The sequence below is a fragment of the Myxocyprinus asiaticus genome, chromosome 27, assembly GCF_019703515.2.
Source record: "Myxocyprinus asiaticus isolate MX2 ecotype Aquarium Trade chromosome 27, UBuf_Myxa_2, whole genome shotgun sequence".
Lineage (NCBI taxonomy): Eukaryota > Metazoa > Chordata > Actinopteri > Cypriniformes > Catostomidae > Myxocyprinus > Myxocyprinus asiaticus.
The window spans coordinates 20,199,586-20,219,204 of NC_059370.1; the positions used below are offsets into that span (position 1 = coordinate 20,199,586).

General features: G+C 36.6%; 1 protein-coding gene across 1 annotated transcript in view; it reads left to right on the forward strand.

The window, feature by feature from the left end:
- The window catches only part of LOC127418371 (dystrophin-related protein 2-like), a 234,719-nt gene that overhangs the window by 96,902 nt on the left and 118,198 nt on the right, over window positions 1-19,619 (forward strand). The window contains exon 4 of the mRNA XM_051658987.1: window positions 14,997-15,165. Within this exon, the coding sequence (XP_051514947.1) occupies window positions 15,119-15,165 (47 nt within the window). The 5' untranslated portion in view covers window positions 14,997-15,118. The remainder of the gene's footprint in view (window positions 1-14,996; window positions 15,166-19,619) is intronic.

Consider the following 19,619-nt stretch of genomic DNA (forward strand, 5'->3'; position numbering starts at 1 on the left):
CTCTCAAATCTAATTTGTGCTTCCACAAATTAAAACTTGGCACATCTTGATCAGTTACAAGACTCACGAGAACTAAGGGTGCTTGGCATCACTGAATATGATGTCTGTCATCAGGTTTGAATATGAGAGCTGAAATAAGATTTAAGAGCTATGATGGGAACATTTTCAGTGACTCAGTAATTGTATATGCAAATAACTGTAATACAAGTAGAAATTTTATTTTGAGTTCTGATTCTCTGAATTTAGTTTGAAGACTGAACCAGCCCCAATTAACCTTTTTGCATATTCGTTCCATACTTGACAGAAGATGTAAGACTGTGTGTCACTGCATAGGGAACCAATCTGCCAACTTGTTTAACAGTGTATGTGTAATTCAGCAGATTAATCACACATACCTCTTCTGACACTCAATATCTTCACCGCTCAGTAAACTGTTCCATTTCCAATGCGAGTTTACAGCCAGAGTGGACACAGAACTACATGTACTCTCTTGATCGAAGTCTTAAATTAGTTCACTCTAATTGCCTCTCTCTGAGGTAGTTAGCTTTGCTCTCACCAAGTCTTACAGGAAGGAGAGACCTAGTTCTTTTGATATTTGGCGCAATGTTTGCATTGTCGTCTGTTCTACACTGCACAGACTAATCTCAACTGAATCCTACATGCGTTACATGTACCCTCCTTAACCTTTATTAAAGTACTCTGGAGCTCATCTCTCTGCAGGATGACAGACAGCCGCTGTTCATTAAGCAGATGTGGAACTGATCTGAAAACTAGAGTCTGAAGACTTTGACACTTTCATACACTTGCAGTTATTGCCCATTCAGTGGGATAGACACACAGCCTCTTGAGCACATATACACAATGTGTTTGAACTAGTTCTGTCAGTCACTTAAAATATTTAATCGCAGTAAATCGCATGATTTTTCATAGTTAATCATGATTAATCGCAAATTTTGAAAGTGCTGAAATTGGGATCAATATACAGTATACTTCTTTTCCTGTCAAAATGTATTTAGTTCCTTCTTAGGTAAGAGAACAAAGCAATTTGTAACAATAATGTTTATAAAAAAAAAAAAAATGCCAATAAAGCCTTTCGCAGTATAAAAACAGAAATCACTAAAATTACACCAGTTCAAGTAACTAAACATTTCCCAGAATTTGTCTAATTTCAAATTGGTAAATGCATTAATCGTGTTTAATAAAAATGAATATGTTAAACATTTTTAATTGCATGTGTTAACACATTAATTTTGACAGCTCTAGTTTGAACTCAATAAAGAACTCATTGAAACCTATGTCGGGAAATAAAGGAAACTTCTTTTTTATAAGCTGAAGTACCATCGCAAACAGTAACTGTGTTTTGGCACGGGGCAAAGAAATAATACTTAGCTTTCATGATGCTAGCCCTACAGAGCTTAATTGCTCTAATTTGTCTTTTTGGTTTGCAAAAGCTTAACTACCTCTTGAAACTCGTAACTCATGAACCACACATAGTACACAAAATTATGTAATTAAAAAAGGATTTAATTGATTTTTCAAGTGATATTTCTCAAAAGGAAATGGAATGGACACACCATTAAGTTACACAGTCAGTAACACATTTTAGCACCTTCATAACATCTCTGAAACATTAGCTTTATTCCATTGAGCCTACCTTGTTTCTTCAAACAGTTCCCAGAAGACTTCCCCTATCATCCCCCACAAACTGATAGTTCCGCCCCAAACTCACCCTATTTGTTGAGCCAATGTTGAGTTGGGTTGGACAGGTTGCTTAAAGGAATGTATTAATAGCGCCACAGTGTTATACTTTTAAAAATTAACCTACAAATAGCTTAATAATACTGTAGCTGATGCTGAATATTAAATTGGTAAGTGAAAAATAATTTTTACATTGAAAAATTACACACATTATGCTTTTATATACTTCTCAAATACCTGTTGGAACAACTCTCTCAATGTTATTCATCCTGCCTATTTTGATGTTACAAAGTGCAAAGTTGGTTTGTTTCAACACCTCTCAAAGAGAATAGTGTGCTGTCAAGTGATTTTTTTCATACCACTAAACTGCGAGAGCTCTAGAGCACATTAACCTTATGTACTTGTATTCAAATTTATTCTCAGTGCACTCACATGGGCAAATAAGCCTAACCTTCCAATCAGACTGAAGTTGAGCGTAAATGGAAAAAACATGCTTGACACATAATAACGATGGCTACACTACATTAGGTTGCTACTTTAGTTTTCTGAGCGTTTCCTCTTCAGGTGCCCCTCTAGGATGGAGAGTCAGTGATATGAGAGGTGCTTTACTGGAGTGTCTATCCAGTCTATAGACCTTTGCATAAGATTGCATTTTCTGTAGAAGCCTCCACTCCCTCCCAACCAAAGGCTTCACCTCCTATCCCAATGCAACAAATGGGATCCAGCATGGGGTGCGACTGCAGGTTCCAATCAGTTTGAGGCATGGATAAGTAGTCTGCTGGAGCTTGACTGCTAGACCTACAGCACTTAATCGTTCGCGTACACACGTTTGAATAAAACATTTGCTTATCAATTATTCATTTGATGCACATGGGTGAGAATGGCACTACGCAAGTGCCAGAATAATCGCCCGTCATTGCACCGAGGCAACCATAGCTTGGCATAATGACTGCTAATGCTAATGGAGGTCTAATTTCCAACACTGCTCTTCAGGGTGGAAAACAAGGGCACTGCCTCCATAAATAAGTGTGCATGTGGCATGTTTTTGTTCAGAAAATTACTGTTTGTCATTGAGGGGATAATAGCTTATCTGGTAAGGGCAAACTGTTTTTGTGCTCTGTGAAATGGAACAAAGTTGCACTGCCTTGCTGAAAATTCTGCCTGCGGTGGGTGAATCTGGCCACTAGGGGCTCAACAGCTACAACAGGGACTTGTACCTTAGTCAGAGTAGAACCATAATTTTGACAGGAATGAAAATCATACAGTTTAAATTAGTGTTGATCAACCTGCAGAAGAAACATTTAAAGTACTTTTATTTTTATTTTTTTACAGTAGACATAGTTCTACTGTGATCTAGGACCTTTGTACAGTGTATAGACAACTTGTCCTTGTTTTAAAAAACATAAAACTCAATATGGTGTCTACCCTGAATAAGGTTTACTGTACTGAAAATATTTTTTTACAAGCAACATAAATGGCTAATATATTGCATTATATTATAGTAGATGTGGCCCCACTTTATATCTTGAACTACTATGTACTTACAATAAAATTAGGCTGCAGTGTGATTAATTATATAAAAAACTAAAGCATTAAAAAAAAAATTATCCTGGACCTCATGTCCCTGGACGTTAACAAGGAATATTCCTTCCATCAGAGCAACTCAAACTTGAAGTACCACCTGTTTTCTCCAGGGGGCAGTAAGCAAAATTCCAGCTGTTTAGGCAACACACATGTTATACAGAGAACAAATCACACTTATCCACAGCAGACAGCACAAAGTGTGCGATCTATTTAGAAGTGATTCCTATGTCCTATTATTCCCTTTGAAGATTATTCCATCCATTGTGAGAGCTTTAGACAGTTAAAAGGAGTGGGGCTCAAAAATACGTGTCATTTGGGACTCACATTCAAAGGGATAGTTCACCTATCACCAAATTTGTCTCAGAATTTACTCATCCTCATAATATCCAAGATGTGTTTGACTTTCTTCTGCTGAATACAAACGAGGAACTCTGAAGTTCCAAATATCACATAATGGCATCATAAAAGTAATCCATATGACTCCAGTGGTTTAATCCATGTCTTCTGAAGCGATCCAATCGGTTTTAGGTGAGAACAGACTAAAATGTAATTCCTTTTTCTCTATAAATCTTGACAGCAGTCTCCTTGGTGATCATGATTTCAAGCTTGATTACACTTCCTATAGCCCCATTTAGTGCTCTGTGCATGCGTCAACCACTAGGAAGTGTAATCGAGCTTGAAATCATGATCGTGCCTAGAGACTGCAGTGGCAAGATGTACAGTGAAAATGAAATTATGTTTTGGTAGGTTCTCACCCAAAACTGATTGGATTGCTTCAGAAGACATTGATTAAACCACTGGAGTCATTACTTTTATGATGCCTTTGTGTGATATTTGAGCCTTCAGAGTTCTGGCCACCATGAACTTGTATGGACCTACAGAGCTGAGCTATTCTTCTAAAAATAATTTGTGTTCTGCAGAAGAATAAAAGTCATACATCTGGGATGGCATGAGGGTGAATAAATGATAAGAGGATTTTCATTTTTGGGTGAATTATTCCTTAATACACCCATTTTTATTGAAAATTCAGTTTGATGATTTATTAATTATTATTTGTATAATATATATATATATATAATTTTAAATAATATATATTTTTTAAATATAACTATTTATAATTAATTATTATATATTGAATTATTGTTATTGAGGGGTATCTCAGCAAATATTTAAATTAGGGCTGTCAATTAATTAAAAGTTTTAATTGAATTAATTACATGCCATGCTGATTAATTAATCATATTAATCACAATTGATCACATACATTATTGCCTGCTAAAAAAGCCCCGCAAATAAAGATAATTCATATAAATAATGCATATTAGTTCAATTATTTGTAAATATATTATATGTGTTATTAATAATATATACCGGTTGTTTATACATCCATGATTATTGAGTATTCAAATTCCAATCACTTTTTAATGCTGAAATAAGGGAATATACTGTATAAATGCCATGAGCGGTGCGTTTGTGTGTCATTTAGTTGAACCTCGAGTCTGAGCGTCACGGAGCCGCACCGAGGAGTTCAACCAGCTCCTGTCCTGAATGCGCTCTGATGTGCACGCTGTCAGCATAGGCTCGCGCCAAACTCCCGCAAAAATATAAACTAACAAGTATAAACTTATAGTGAATGCAAAGCGCTCTGTTTCAACTTTAAACGATCATGTAATGTCAAATGTACCTGGTTCATACACACTGTGTTAATGACACGCTGTGACAAAGAGGAGGAGATGCACGCTTACTCTGTTTCTGTGGAGTGATACAGTTATGAAACTAAATCTCAAAGGTTTTGCTCCATGACAAATTTGGGCTTGTGGCAGTGACATGCACAGTGACGTGCACATAGCTGCCGTCAATAGTTGTTGGGTGGAGGGGGGGGGGGGCGTTGAGGGTGCGGTAGTAAAGACACCTCCACTTAAATCTCTGCACTCTTAAAGGCACCTCCGCTTAAAATGGCACCTTTGCATTTGTAAAGGGCACCTTTAGATTTGTGAACGAAAGGGGCAGGGGCTTGCACCCCTGTAGTCCCCATTCTGTGCACGTCAGTGGCTCGTGGGTTTAATCAGAGCAATAAAATAACGTGTGAAAGTGAAGAAATTATGAGAAAAAAAAAAGTTTTACTATTGCAAAGAAAATTATATATATATATATATATATATATAATTATAAAATGTTTGAAATTAGTTAAAAAAGTGTAAATGTAAAAATTTATTTTATTATTTTATTTATATATTTAAAGTTAAGTTTGTAAAAATGACTTTTTAAGGTGTATGAGGCACACATGTAGAAAAAAAGCACACCTTAAAATACATGACAATTTATATGACAATTAATTGTGAAAGCCCTTAATGTGACAGTTAATCGTCACAGCCCTAAAACAGACAATAAATCGTCATAAATTTCAATTATTTGTTTGACAATTAATCATCAGCCAAATTTCATAATCGTGACAGCCCTACTCAGGTGATTGGCTCAAAAAAACTGTGCCCATAATCAATGATGGTAGCAGGTTGTGTACTTCCGGGGTGTTACACACCAGCCAATTAACTTACATTGAGATTAACGGTAATGTTAACAGATAGCTTTATCCAGGTATTATAGACCTCCTTGATTAGACTCGATCACATCTGGTCCAGCCAGGCACTACCAACCCTCATTTTCAACCAGGTACTTTAGATAATGTACATACAGGGGTCAGTTTGAGTTTGTTTGTTGAGTTAGGGCTTGCCCGTCACATATGGGGAACTCTGGGAAGGCCAGAGGCAGACAGTGGCCAGTTGTCATGTGTCACTTAGACAGGCGGGCAGCCAGCTGCAGCCTGCTGAATTGTGTTCATGGCATTCTCCTGGCCAGGTGGGTGGACAAACCAGGTTGGTGTGAAGTGGAATGTGAGGGATAATAGTGTCTTTGATTGCATGACTTTTGCAACATTTGAGCACTCCCTCCCGACCAAAAAGAGCAGACAGACACTGCAAAGTCAACTCACCCACCTTCGAGGACAGAGAAGAGGATCCGTATGCGTACAAGTATATAACAAGAGAAAGGTCCCAGCAAACACATGCTGGTTTCAGTAGAAGAGCTTCTGGGGTGGTCTTTACTCTGAGGTAAGAAACTATCACTTTCTTTTCAGCTGTAAGGTTCAAAGAGTGGATTTTTCACAATGCACTGAGACCTGTGTTGTAAGAATCAGATTATCAAAGTCTACTTTCTACATGTTACATGGCCTGTCCATTCCAGATTTTGATCACCTGCCATTCCTGTTTCGAAGCCTTTTTGAGATAGGATTGTGCTCCAAGCAAGCAGACTATTAGATTTTAGTGGCATGAAAATGGTCAAAGTCAGTCTTTGACAGCAAGGCTAAGTACTTAAAAGCTCCATGGCTTCTCCGTGGTCAGTATGGAACACTGATCTACCTTTTGGTTTGAATATGTTGTGTGCCTTTGAGCCAACTGGAGTCATTAAAAATGTCTTTCTACAGAAGAAGTCTTTCTGTCTATCTTCTCAGCTCAAAATAATGTATGCAGTACAATGAAAAGTTCAAGTTTACAAGAACTTGCAATATGATGAATAAGACTTTCGAATCTTGGAATGCCCATTTAACCCAGTGAGATTCAAAGCAATAGATTATGTATGGATTTTGTGCATTTAAAATCTGGCTGTATCTGCAGGGACCCAGAAGAAATTTGTACTGCTCAAAAGTTGCTTTTTCATTGCTCAGGCAACTTTAAGTAGAGTATATACTTGTCTTACCTATTAAGGGCTTAGAATTTAAAATTGAACTGAAATTTAGGTATCTTTCTCACAAAAACCTATCATATGACTTCAGAAGACTTTGAATAGGATGCACAAGTCACAACTTTTATGATACTTTTGGTTCCTTGTCTACAATTTAAAGTGATGCACTATCCACTGTTTTGAAAAGATGGACCATGATATTAAAACATTTAATCATCTCCTTTTGTGTTTCAAACATGAGGGTGAGTGGGTGAGTAAATTATCACAGAATTTTCATTGTTGGGTGAACTATTCCTTCAAATGTATGTAGATAGCGTAGACCAGATTATTTGGTCTTGGAAGAATATAATAGGAATTTTATACAGTAGTTCATATCGAAATCTTGACTTTTGATTGCAGACTTTGGGCCTGTTTAAACTTGGCCACTTCATGCGTTTTCACTGATTGGATAGCTATCCGATCATGAAAAGACTAGGTGTAACTGCCCTCCGAAACGCATTCGAGATGGATTGCAATCCGATTGCTCAAACCAATTCAGGAGGTGGTTTGAGATGGTTTCCAGATGAAACTGCTCAACTGTAAATGCATCTGGATGTTCAAGACGCATATGTAAACTTTACTCCACCCAAACAGCACTATGTCAGCATAGGGAAAACATGAAATATAACAGCTGCCACTGAGTATTTGCATAGGGCTCGCATCGTGCAATAAATAACAACAAATTTAGACACGGATGCACGTTGTACGAAAGACAGGACTTTATTTCTTAATTTATTTGATGCAGATTGCTGAAGAAACTGAAACTAAACACTGGCAATGAATGAGTGTAGATGACGCGCAAGACACTTCTTTCCTACGAGAAGACCAGAGGTGGGGAAATACACAGCGCGCACAAACAGAAATGCGCGTAATGTTCAGAGTCAGTTGGAATCAAATAATAAATCACATCTTTTACATTTTCTGCCCAGCAAAAGCATAATCACGGAAGTAAACAACAAAAAAAAAAAGAAGTTTTTTTTTGCATATAGCGTGGGAATTGGAGATCGGATTCATATCCGTTTGACAGATACACATTGATATGGCCAAGTGTAAATGGAATGTGCTTATTCAATCGGATAGCAATCCGATCAGTAAAAATGCATGAAGTGACCAAGTGTAAATGGGCCCTTTGTTGTATTGGCAATCTGAGCACAGTTTCACATTGTTGAGATGTCTTCTAAGACTCTAGAGGAAACATGCGTGAGATTACTGATTTTCAATTGGCTGTTCATTTCATCTCATTGTTGTCTAGGATCCAACATTGAATCTGATATATTGAAGAGATGTCTGTGATTTTTCCGTCCTACGAATTTCTATATGTCTTCTTACTTGAATGGAAAGTTCAAGAGTACAAGAACTAAAATGTGTATTTAAACTTCAAAGATCTAATGCAAAAGATTGATTTTGTGCATTTGAGATCCAAAGGGTTATATCTGCAGGGAATCTGTGTGTGTTTTGGATGTGTGTGTGCTTGACGTGGGAGGTTTAAAATTTCTGCCGGCATGCCAGTCCCTATGTTGCCTGGGAACATAGAAGTGTTCCAGGGTCCTGGCATTGGACAGTGGAGTGTGCTCCATCTACTCACCTCTGATTGGTGGAAAAGCGCATCTCTGTAAATTCCTCGCCAGAGGCTCATTTCCACGACTGTTTTTGTTTTGAGCCGATTCAGCACAATTTTTGTCAAATACACAAATCAGTGAGTGCCGAGGTGTAAGCGGGGAGTTATAATGGCACAAAACCACCTGGAAGAGATTCTGCACTGCATCAAGTCTTTATTTTTAATAAACCTCACCAGCACAGGTCCTACCTCACTGTCTTCTGCACATTTGGAGTTTTAGCAGTATCTGAAGCCCCATCCAGCTATCCGATGAACCATAAACAACCAGGATTAATCACAGAGACAGTGGATTACACAGAGAGAAATGAGAGGAGGGTGGAATGAGACACAGAGAGAGAGAGAGAGAGCACTGATTCAAGAACGATTGGAAAATGACACTGAATTAACAGGAATTGTTTAAGGAGGGGATGCATTAAAGCCTTACGGAGGCATTAATTCTCTTCCTGCTCTGGGGAGCACACCCTCCTGGATGACACAGCAACAAAATTTCAAATTGCACTTAAAATAAAATCACATTTTTAATCAACACTTTTTGTTTTCCTGTAAAAATATCTAAACATCCATACATTGTAATGTAAATGTGTGTGTGTGTGTGTGTGTGTGTGTGTATGTATATATATATATATATATATATATATATATATATATATATATATATATATATATATATATTCACAGTGTTGGGGAGTAACGGAATACATGTAACAGGATTACGTATTTAAAATACAAAATATAAGTAACTGTATTCCACTACAGTTACAATTTAAATTATTGGTAATTAGAATACAGTTACATTCAAAAAGTGTTTTGATTACTGAAGAGATTACTTTGTATTTTATTGTCATTTGTTTCATTTAATATTTAGTCCTTTCAGATGGAAAACATTTAAACATATAAATGATGCGATCCAAAGTGCATTTGAACAGCGGTGAAACACTTTCTTATGATGTGTTACATTCATACGAGCAGACAGAGAAGTAAGTCTGAAGTAAGTTTGGAGCAGAAGAAATAGAAATAAACCTTGTGTAAATTGTCAGCTTTACGCTAAGCTAAAATGCTATTTCTAGCCATTTTACATACACACATTACCAGGCACGATCATATTATTTTTATCATGAAATTTCACGTTGGATCATAATTTCTTTTTTTTCTAGTAAGACCTTTGATATTAGGGCAAACATCGTATTCTTGATTATAATTTTTGTATTGTTTTCCTGTAAAAATATCTAAAAATCCTGAAAACAAGATTTTGAGTTTGATTTATCTTGTTTTAGAAACAACACTGCATAAGATATTTAGGTTTTTCAGAGAATGTATTTTTAACATGTGTATTTTGTCTTACTGTACTGGCAGAGTTTTTATAGTCAAAACAAGTGAAAAAATCTACCAGTGCTGAAGAAGTAATCCAAAGTATTTAGAATACGTTACTGACCTTGAGTAATCTAATGGAATACCTTACAAATTACATTTTACAGCATGTAATCTGTAATCTGTAGTGGAATACATTTCTAAAGTAAGCTTCCCAACCCTGTATATAAATACTAAACTATAGTTCAGAGTAGGAGTTTAAATCGGACGTTCATCACGATATGATCTTATATCAATTCTCTTGGCCTGCAATCCGATATTTGCTGATACTTCAAAGTCTGCCGCAATTTGATTCGATTCAGGGCCCTGCGATCGATATTCTGATATTATGTGCCTATTTTACACCATCAATAAAAACATTTTTGCCCTCAAATGCAACCAAAATATAATTTGAATATTTTATTGAGCTCTCTGAAAAGTGCAAATTTAGTATCCACATTGGGACATCCACAACAGAATAAGGTACTTCAAATGTTGAAAAAAAATATACCGATAATAATATAAAAAATAATGTCAAGTGATCATCAATTGTTTGATTACAGCTTATTTTTCAGTTTAATCCAATTCAAAGTACTTACATACCCATGACTTGTTCCAACTATCTGTGCCATCCGCAGTTTTCTTCCACAGTTGTAATGAAAAATTCTGTTACAGTTAACTGGGATAAATGTTAGTAAGGGTGTTGAGGTGTAGATGTGTAAAGTCTTATAACTGATGCTAGTGCTGGGCAGCAGGTGTTTCTCTTTCCCTGGTTAGTGCTATTCAGAATGTCGGTGTTGTCAAGATGTTTCACATGATGGTTGAACTGCTCCATGGTACTTTTAAATAGCAAATTCTCATGTAAATTTCAAATGGGTCGCATGCGCAACAGTATCGATGGAGGCCCAAATTAGTCGCACATGTGAGCAGCTCTGCATTTATCACGAGAGCTCGCATTTTAAGGAGCACCCGGTTGCCGTGCTCGCACTGATCCTGTCACTGGTCTGGAGCTCACATTTCGCGAGAAACCCGGTTGATGCACGCGCATAGATAGTAGAGCACAGTTTGGCTTCAAAGACCCCACACAAAAGCGTATTTAGCACTCATAAAGTGAAATGAATGTAATAAGGTTGCTTCAACGGAAATGCGTAGGGACGTCGCTGACATGAGAGTATTAAAATAAAGGTACATCTTAAAAAAAAATTCTATAGTGATATTTACGCATTGTATTGATAAAATTGGATCGTTAGTTATTGGATCGATGCATTGATCCAGATCGATGAATCCATACGCCCCTAGTTCAGAGGGGTGCTAATAAAATAATAAAGTTGTGTAATTAATGCATAAACTGCAGCTATAGACTCAACATTCAGTTTCAGCCATTTAGCTTTGTTTAGATACAGCACAGTTCCTAAAAAAAAAGACATACTGTGCATTCATTTTTCTACAAAAGGCATCCAGACTGTACCTCCATCAGGATGTGGTAATCGGCTCATAAAATCGGGACTGGTAAAATAGCATAATTGACCTCCTAACAAATATAATCAAAACCATAGACCTTTTTCACGCTGGCACCCTCTTTGATTTTTAATGGGAATGACAACAAGGCTGTGAGGGATACACTTACAATCTCTTCAACTACACGAACGTTATAAAGCTCCTAGATAACATCTAATTTTCCACAACTCATGTTTGTATATTGAATAAATTTTAAACGTATAATTTTTTTTTCAAATTTTTAATTATTTATTTAAAAATGTTTAATGAAAGTAAAGGTGAGAGTAAATAAAATTAACATCTTTAGAAATTCTTGTATCTATCTATCTATCTATCTATCTATAGGTAGATAGATAGATAGATAGATAGATAGATAGATAGAGAGATATATACATAGATACATAGATAGATAGATTGATAGTCCCCCTCATGCCGCCAAAACAGCGCCAACCTGCATCTCAGAATAGCATTCTGAGATGTTATTCTTCTCACCACAATTGTACAGAGCGGTTATCTGAGTTACCATAGATTTTGTCAGTTCCAACCAGTCTGGCCATTCTCCGTTGACCTCTCTCATCAACAAGGTATTTTTTGTTTTTGGCACCATTCTGAGTAAATTCTAGAGACTGTTGTGTGAAAAATCCCAGGAGATCAGCAGTTACAGAAATACTCAAACCAACCTACGCAATATTAGGCAGGTGGTTTTAATGTTGTGGCTGATCGGTGTATTTATACTGTATGTATATGTATTTATGTTTTGCAATTAAACTTAGTTAATAAACTATTAATAATATTTTTAAGATAATTTTTTTAATAAATATGCTTATTATAGTAAATAATTGCAACATTGTTTAATTAAAAATATTTGATCAAATATGTAAAAAGTCTCCAATTCATTTACCCTGCATGTTTTTGGACTGTGAGGGAAACTGGAGCACCCAGAGAAAACCCACGCGAACATGGGAAGAACATGCAAACACCACGCAGAAAGGCCCAGTTGAGCTGGGACTCAAACCTGGGTCTTCTTGCTGTGAGGCGACAGTGCCACTGAGTCACCGTGCTGCTAAATAAATAAACAAACAAAAAAAAAAATTTTTTTATTTATTTTGTTTTTAAAATTTTTTATTAGGCATTCAATAATACCCTGAATCATACATAAATTCTATAATAAAGAATATTCTTACCATCGGAGCAGTTCAAGCTTTAAGTAATACCTCAATGCAAAGCATGTTTTAGTGAGTGAGTTAATACTGCTAATACAACCAACATGCCTTGCCAAAACATTTTCAAAATAGCTATATGGACCATAACAGAACAGAACATTTTCAAAAGTTTTAACACGAGCGAGTTTTCAGTGAGACAGAACGGAAAAGTCAAAGTTGTCCATCTAATGCATGTGTACATAGATAATTAGTGTAATATAGTAGTGCAGATGAAACAAAAGAACACTGTGTGAACAACTCCTAAACTTCTCCTCTAACTTCTAAAGCCACTTTTTGTATTGTTTATTCAATGTTTCACTTGCAAGCCACAATAATGTCTTAAAGGGATAGTTCACTCAAAAATTAAAATTCTCTCATCATTTACCCTCATGCCATCCCAGATGTGTATGACTTTCTTTCTTCAGCAAAACAGAAACAAAGATTTTTAGGAGAATATCTCAGCTCTGTAGATCCTTACAATGAAAGGGTTAGGGTTAGGTGAATGATGATCAGACCTTTGTAGCTCCAAAAATCACATAAAGGAAACATAAAAGTCCATATGACCCCAGTGGTTAAATCCATATCTTCAGAAGCAATATAATAGGTGTTGGTGAGAAAAAGAACAATATTTAAATCCTTTTTTACTCTAAATCACCACTTTAGCTTTCACTTTCAGATGTGAAAATGAAACTAAACAGGCACCACATGAGATTTTCAGATGTAAAAGTGAAAATGGAGATTTAGGAGTAAATAAAAGAGTAAAATTTTGATCTGTTTCTCACCCAAACTTAATATATTGCTTCTGAAGATATGGATTTAAATACTGGAGTCATATGGATTACTTCTATGTTTTCTTTATGTGTTTTTTGGAGCTATAAATGTCTGATCACCATTCACATGCATTATGAGGCCATACAGAGCTGAAATATTCTTGTAAAAATCGTTGTTTGTGCTCTGTTGAAGAAAGAAAGTCATACATCTGCATAAGGATGGTAAATAATGAGAGAATTTTCTGTTTTGGGTAAACTGTCCCTTTAAAGCTGAAGTATGTAACTTTTTCAGTGTTAAAGAGCACCTATTATGGTTTTTAAACATGCCTAATCTTGTTTTAAAGGTCTCATTCAATAGATTTACATGCATCCAAGGTCAAAAAACACTTTAATTTGCTCATAATTTAAATTGCAGCATTACCATTTTTTCCCAGTGTCAAAAACGACTCGTTCAATGATCCGTTCTAAAGGATTCATTCTAAACTCCTCCTTTCAGAGAGCCTACTCTGCTCTTATTAGTCAGATGTCCCAGTCTGTTGTGATTGGTCTACCACTTAGTGTAGTGTTTGAGGGCGGGTCAAAGCTGTTCGCGAGCAGCCATTGAAGACCAAATTATGTAGGTTAGTACAGGAAGTGAGTCTGGAATTACTAACGACTCGTTTCAGGTGTTCAGAATCGGTTCTTTCTTTTGGGAGTCAATAACTCCATTTGTCGTGCACTTTGATTTTTGAAACTTTGCAGACTTTTACATTCACAAACAGCTATATAACACACTACATGAAAGGTAATATTTGAAAAACCATAATAGGTGCTCTTTAAAATACTTACTTCTGTCCCAGCTTAATATGCAGAGACAACTACAAGTCAGACATTCAGAGGTTCATTTTCTCGAAAACTGTAAACGCTTTGTCACTGTGGCACTATAGAATTCCTGTTCGTTTAGAGCGACCTGCTTAGACCCACCCCAACAGATTTACTCAACCAATGCCATGAGTTGGGGGCAGGACGATCTGGCGGTTTGAACAACAGCAGATGAGGGGCGTATTCTGAAATCTGTTTTGAAAACATTGTTTAATTTTGCAATTCCATTCAGTGGCGTTAGTGTCACTTAAATTACATACTTTAGCTTTAATAATGAATTAGCTTCATTTAGGGAACTTTTAAAGGGCCCTTTCCAAAAAGAAAAATTCTTAATGCATTTATTTGCAATTAATTTGATTTAATTAATCATCATTCAATTGATTCCTTTTTTTTTTTAGCAACCAACAACCCTAATTATAATAACAATTTGTACATCAAAGACATGGCGCTTATATGATATATGAAGATATTGAGTTTGAGTCTCAGGTCATTCTCTCCATAGTTTCCTTTCACCTCTAATTTGTCAAGTTAAAAGTGTCACAAAACCTAGAAATAAAATTCAAAAAATAATAATGATAATATCTATATGATCATAAATGTATGAGAGTGAGAGTTCCCTAATTCTTGAAATGTGTGTTGCAGCTGCAGGGCGGCCCTCGTGGCCAGGATGCCACTGTGTACCCTGCCAGTCGGCAGTGGATCCTGAGGGGCAGGAGCTGCCCATCCAGTGCAGGGGGCAGAAGAACAAGCACCCTGAACACGACATGAACCTCTGCTGGAACGAAATCAAACGCAAATCCCACAACATCAGGTACTGCACTCTCCATCATCTCCTCAGATCACCCCATATCTTCCCAGGTTTATTAACCTTTCATTACAATACCAGTTAGAGATGCATATATTGCTAATTCTCCCATGATTCTTATAAGCACGAATGAATTCATTGATTGGGCGGTGTACGCACAGCTGTTTTGCATGTCATTTGAATGTCTGTGATACATGGATCTTTGTTTACATACTTAGCCTCCTAATTACAGTCTCGACCCAAACTTTTCTCAGGGGACACATTTAACAGTATATGATTGGTTCAGACAGCTTCCCTGCAGCACAGGGTAATAGGATCATCCAAGGATAGCCAATAGTAGCAGGGCCTTGTCAGTATGCCGACATCATCCGGCCCAGAAGGAAGGATTCGTTCATAAAACCATCGCATGTAATGGAAATGGATGGAACACTAAGTGGCTTCCACCCTCAGGGATTATATTGCACCAGCTTTCCGGTTGCTGGATGACATTTTCTTTTGACAGACAAATGTCCCACGCATCTAATGGCTTGATTTTTTTAGTTTTGGGATCTGTAAAATGCAATGGCAAACATTTCAAAAGGTTTAAATAATGTTTTGATTTTGCAAATCGTTTTTTATTTTATTTAATTTTTTAGGTATACTGTCATTTGCGCAAAAAATGAAAATAATTTATTCACCCTCATGTTGTTCCAATCCCACTTGACTTACATTTTTCCATGGAACACAAAATGGGTAACACTTTACAATAAGGTTCCATTTGTTAACATTAGTTAATGCATTAGGTATCATGAACAAACACTTAACAACACATTGTTTTTTTACAGCATTTATTAATATTTGTTAATTTTAGTAAAAAAAAAAAAAAAAAAAATACAGTTGTTCATTGTTAGTTCATGTTAAACAAATGCTTAATAAGTATTGTTCATTGTTAGTTCATGATAACTAATGATGTTAACTAATGTTAACAAATGGAACCTTATTGTAAAGTGTTACCACAAAATGAAATGTTAGGCAAAATGTTAGTCTCAGTCACTATTCACTTTTATTGTGTGGAAAAAAGATGCAGTGAAAGTGAAGGATGACTCACACTAACATAACATCTCCATTTGTGTTCCATGGAAGATAGAAAGTAAATCGGGTCATTAAATTTTGGGCTAACTGTTTCTTTAAATGAAAGGATTAGGGTTTTGGTTTGCCTCTGTGTTTTTGTTTTGTAGAGACTCCTCTGAACTGGCTTTATTTGTTTTATGCCTAATGCTGAATCACTGCTTGATTTTGTAGATTGTGTTCCAGAGCAACATTGTATGAATAATTTACTTGAAATTTTAGCAGTTTGTTTTCGTTCTCAGGCAATGTGGCAAAGAAAGAAATTAAACAGACTTGCAGAACAGAGCTTTTCTTTGTCATTCTCATCTGAATGTTTGACTTTATTGGGGTGCACTCACACTGGGGGAGGGGGGGTATATATGGGTGGACAGAGGCATGCTGGGAATGTGTGATCGTAGACATGTCTGGATGTTTTTCACCTCTGATGGCCCAGCTGTGAGTGGGTGCTGATGGTGTGAGTCATAACCCACATCCTTTAATCCACTCAGAATGCATTGCATTGTCTGTGGCAAATTATAAATAATCAACACATCAGAACTGTGACTACTTTGGTTATATTTCGAGATTGCTAAATGCTGTTGCTTCAAAATGATGCACACTTTGGTGTTAGTTTTAAGGAATAGTTCACCCAAAAATAAACATTCTGTCAACATTCTGCCTCATGTTGTTCCAAACCTGTATGACCTTCTTTCCTCCATGGGACACAAAAGCAGAAAAGGAGTTTTCCCATGTAATTACAAAGAAATTTGTGAAATCGTGTCCAAAATAAAGGGGTATCTGGTGCCCTTGCCGTGAATGGTGCTATGTGAAGAAAAGGTGGTGATGAAAGGGTAAGGTCCAAGTATAATGGGCGGGGTCTGGCGGCCGCGACATGCTCCCCTCCTGGATCTGGGTGCAAGGGGCGGCGGCTTCCTCGTGTGGCTCATCTTCACTGGGGCCGCGGCGTATGAGGGGAAGGGCGTCCCGGCATCCTGGCCATCCTGGCCCATGGACCGCATGCTCCAATCCCCAGTGTCACATGTAATTTATGCTGGGAGCTCGGGATTCGGGTCCGGCGATGCATCTAACTCGTGCTAGACCCTCCCCGCTCTTTTCCTGGACCTGCGAGGATGCCAGTGTGTGCACACGAAGAGATGTAAGACGGCACACTCTAAGTTTTTTAATGGTAGTGGTGATGAGGCTCTATTAACATCAGGTGCACCTTATCATCTACTGCCAAAACGAGGCTCATTATGTTGCACCTCTCCTCTCTCCTGCCCACTCCCGTTGTGAGCCTGGCTGAAGGACTGGTCTAAGAGGCGGGGCAACGATGATGAGAGGGAGGGGCAGGTCATTCCGCCACGCTCCTGAGAACTGAATCAGTCCATCATTCAGGCTGGCTTTGTGAACCAGATTAACTGATTCATTGAAAAGATCAAACACAAAAGAATGATTAGTTTGCAAATGAGACAGCAATACTTCTCTCTGTGAACTTTCATGAACACACCAAGTAGAGCTAGGGCGGATTTCAAGATTTTCAGTGAATAACATAAATTTTGGTCTATTTCATTGCTGTTATATTTAGGGCTGGGTATTGATACAGATTTCCCGATTCAATTCGATTCCGATTCACAAGCTCTCGATTCGATTTTTATTCCGATTTTGATCCGATTCAGTATTGATTCATATGGAATTATTTCAGTTATAATGTCTCTATTGTTTACATATAAAATAAATTATCTCTCAGCTAATGCTATTAATTATACAGGGGACATTTTAACTAGGTACATTAGAAAAATATAAATTGTACTAATTATATTTTATTACTTTTTCATTATTTTGGTCACATTTTGGCTTTTTAAAAATGAACAAATAAGTGTATTCAATCAATAAATACATTTTTGTTACATATTTATTGTTAAATTGTATAATTAGTACTATTTACAAGTATTTACATTGATTTGATGAACATTTGTTAAAACCGTTACTGTCTCTTTAACAAAACAAAACAAAAAATACAGAATTTCTGTAAACAGTGCCTTTAAATTAGCACATGTTAGCTAGAGAGGATTCGAATGGCTTTACCTCATCTGAGCAATGCATGATTAGAATTAAATGTTTTTTGTATTTGTTTTTTGATCAACAACTGACTGTAAAGAACAGAAAGTGTATTATAATAGACAGTATTTAATGAAAAATGGGTTCCGTGGATCTCGTCTTGGACACACATTACACAGAACAACTTTTACTCTCAACACGCTGCGAAAGGATCTCGCTGCTGAACACTTCACGACTAAACTACACAATTACTGGTGAGTGAAATGTAAACATTTACAGCCATTTGCCAAATATATTAACTTAAGTCACACAGCACGGAATTTTGTTGCAAAGGAGAGTGATTTCCTCTCATTGTAGTAGAGGGTTGCGCATTGATTGAAAGATCGATCTTGGGATTTAAGAATCAGTATCGAGATCGTCAAATGAAGATAGCGATTAATCGGGAAAACAATATTTTTACCTACCCCTAGTTGTATTGCTTCAAAGGGCTTATTAAGTATATACAACAAACATGTGATATGGGCTACTTTTATATTACTTTTATGGTGCTTTTGTATCCTTTTTGAAGCATAATAGCTCTAGTTCCTGTTCTTTGGAATCGTATGAACATTCTTTAAAATTTCCAGGAAAGACAGAAAGTGACACGGGTTTGGAACAACATGCGGGTGATTAAATGATGACAGAATTTTCATTTTGGGTGAACTATATCTTTAATGATATCATTCCACAGAGAAAAGCTGTGTCTTGTTTCAAAGGCTGGTGGTATGTAGGAGGCGTCATTTGTAGGCTACGTCCTCAACTTCGAATGAACTTTGTTTAAACGAGTTGGCTTTTGTAGGACAAACGGAAACAGAAAGTATCATGGTTGCTATGACTGCATGCAGTGCTCTTAACCTGTATGAGCGCTCTGAGTGAGAAGAAAATATCTAATGTAAATTATAGGAGAGTTATAATGATGTATTGTAGAGAGAAAAGAAAATGAATTTTGAAGCTGTAGTTTTATATTTACTTCGTAATACTTTATTTCACATGATTTTTTTTTTTTTATATATATAATTTTACATATATATTTGACTCCCATCTACTGAGGTACTTCTACTTGGGGATTAACATAGCTTGGATTTGAACATCAAATTTTCGGGTAAACTGGCGTAATTTTTTCAGAGAAATTATGTTTACACTGAAGCAAAGAATTGTGCATTGTGAGTGCCAACGAAGGATACACCTCTTGCATCCTCCGAATTCCTGTCGAAGAAGTTTGCTTTCAAAGTCTGTGGAGTGTCCTAGTTGCTTTTCTGAAATGAGATAGCCTCTGT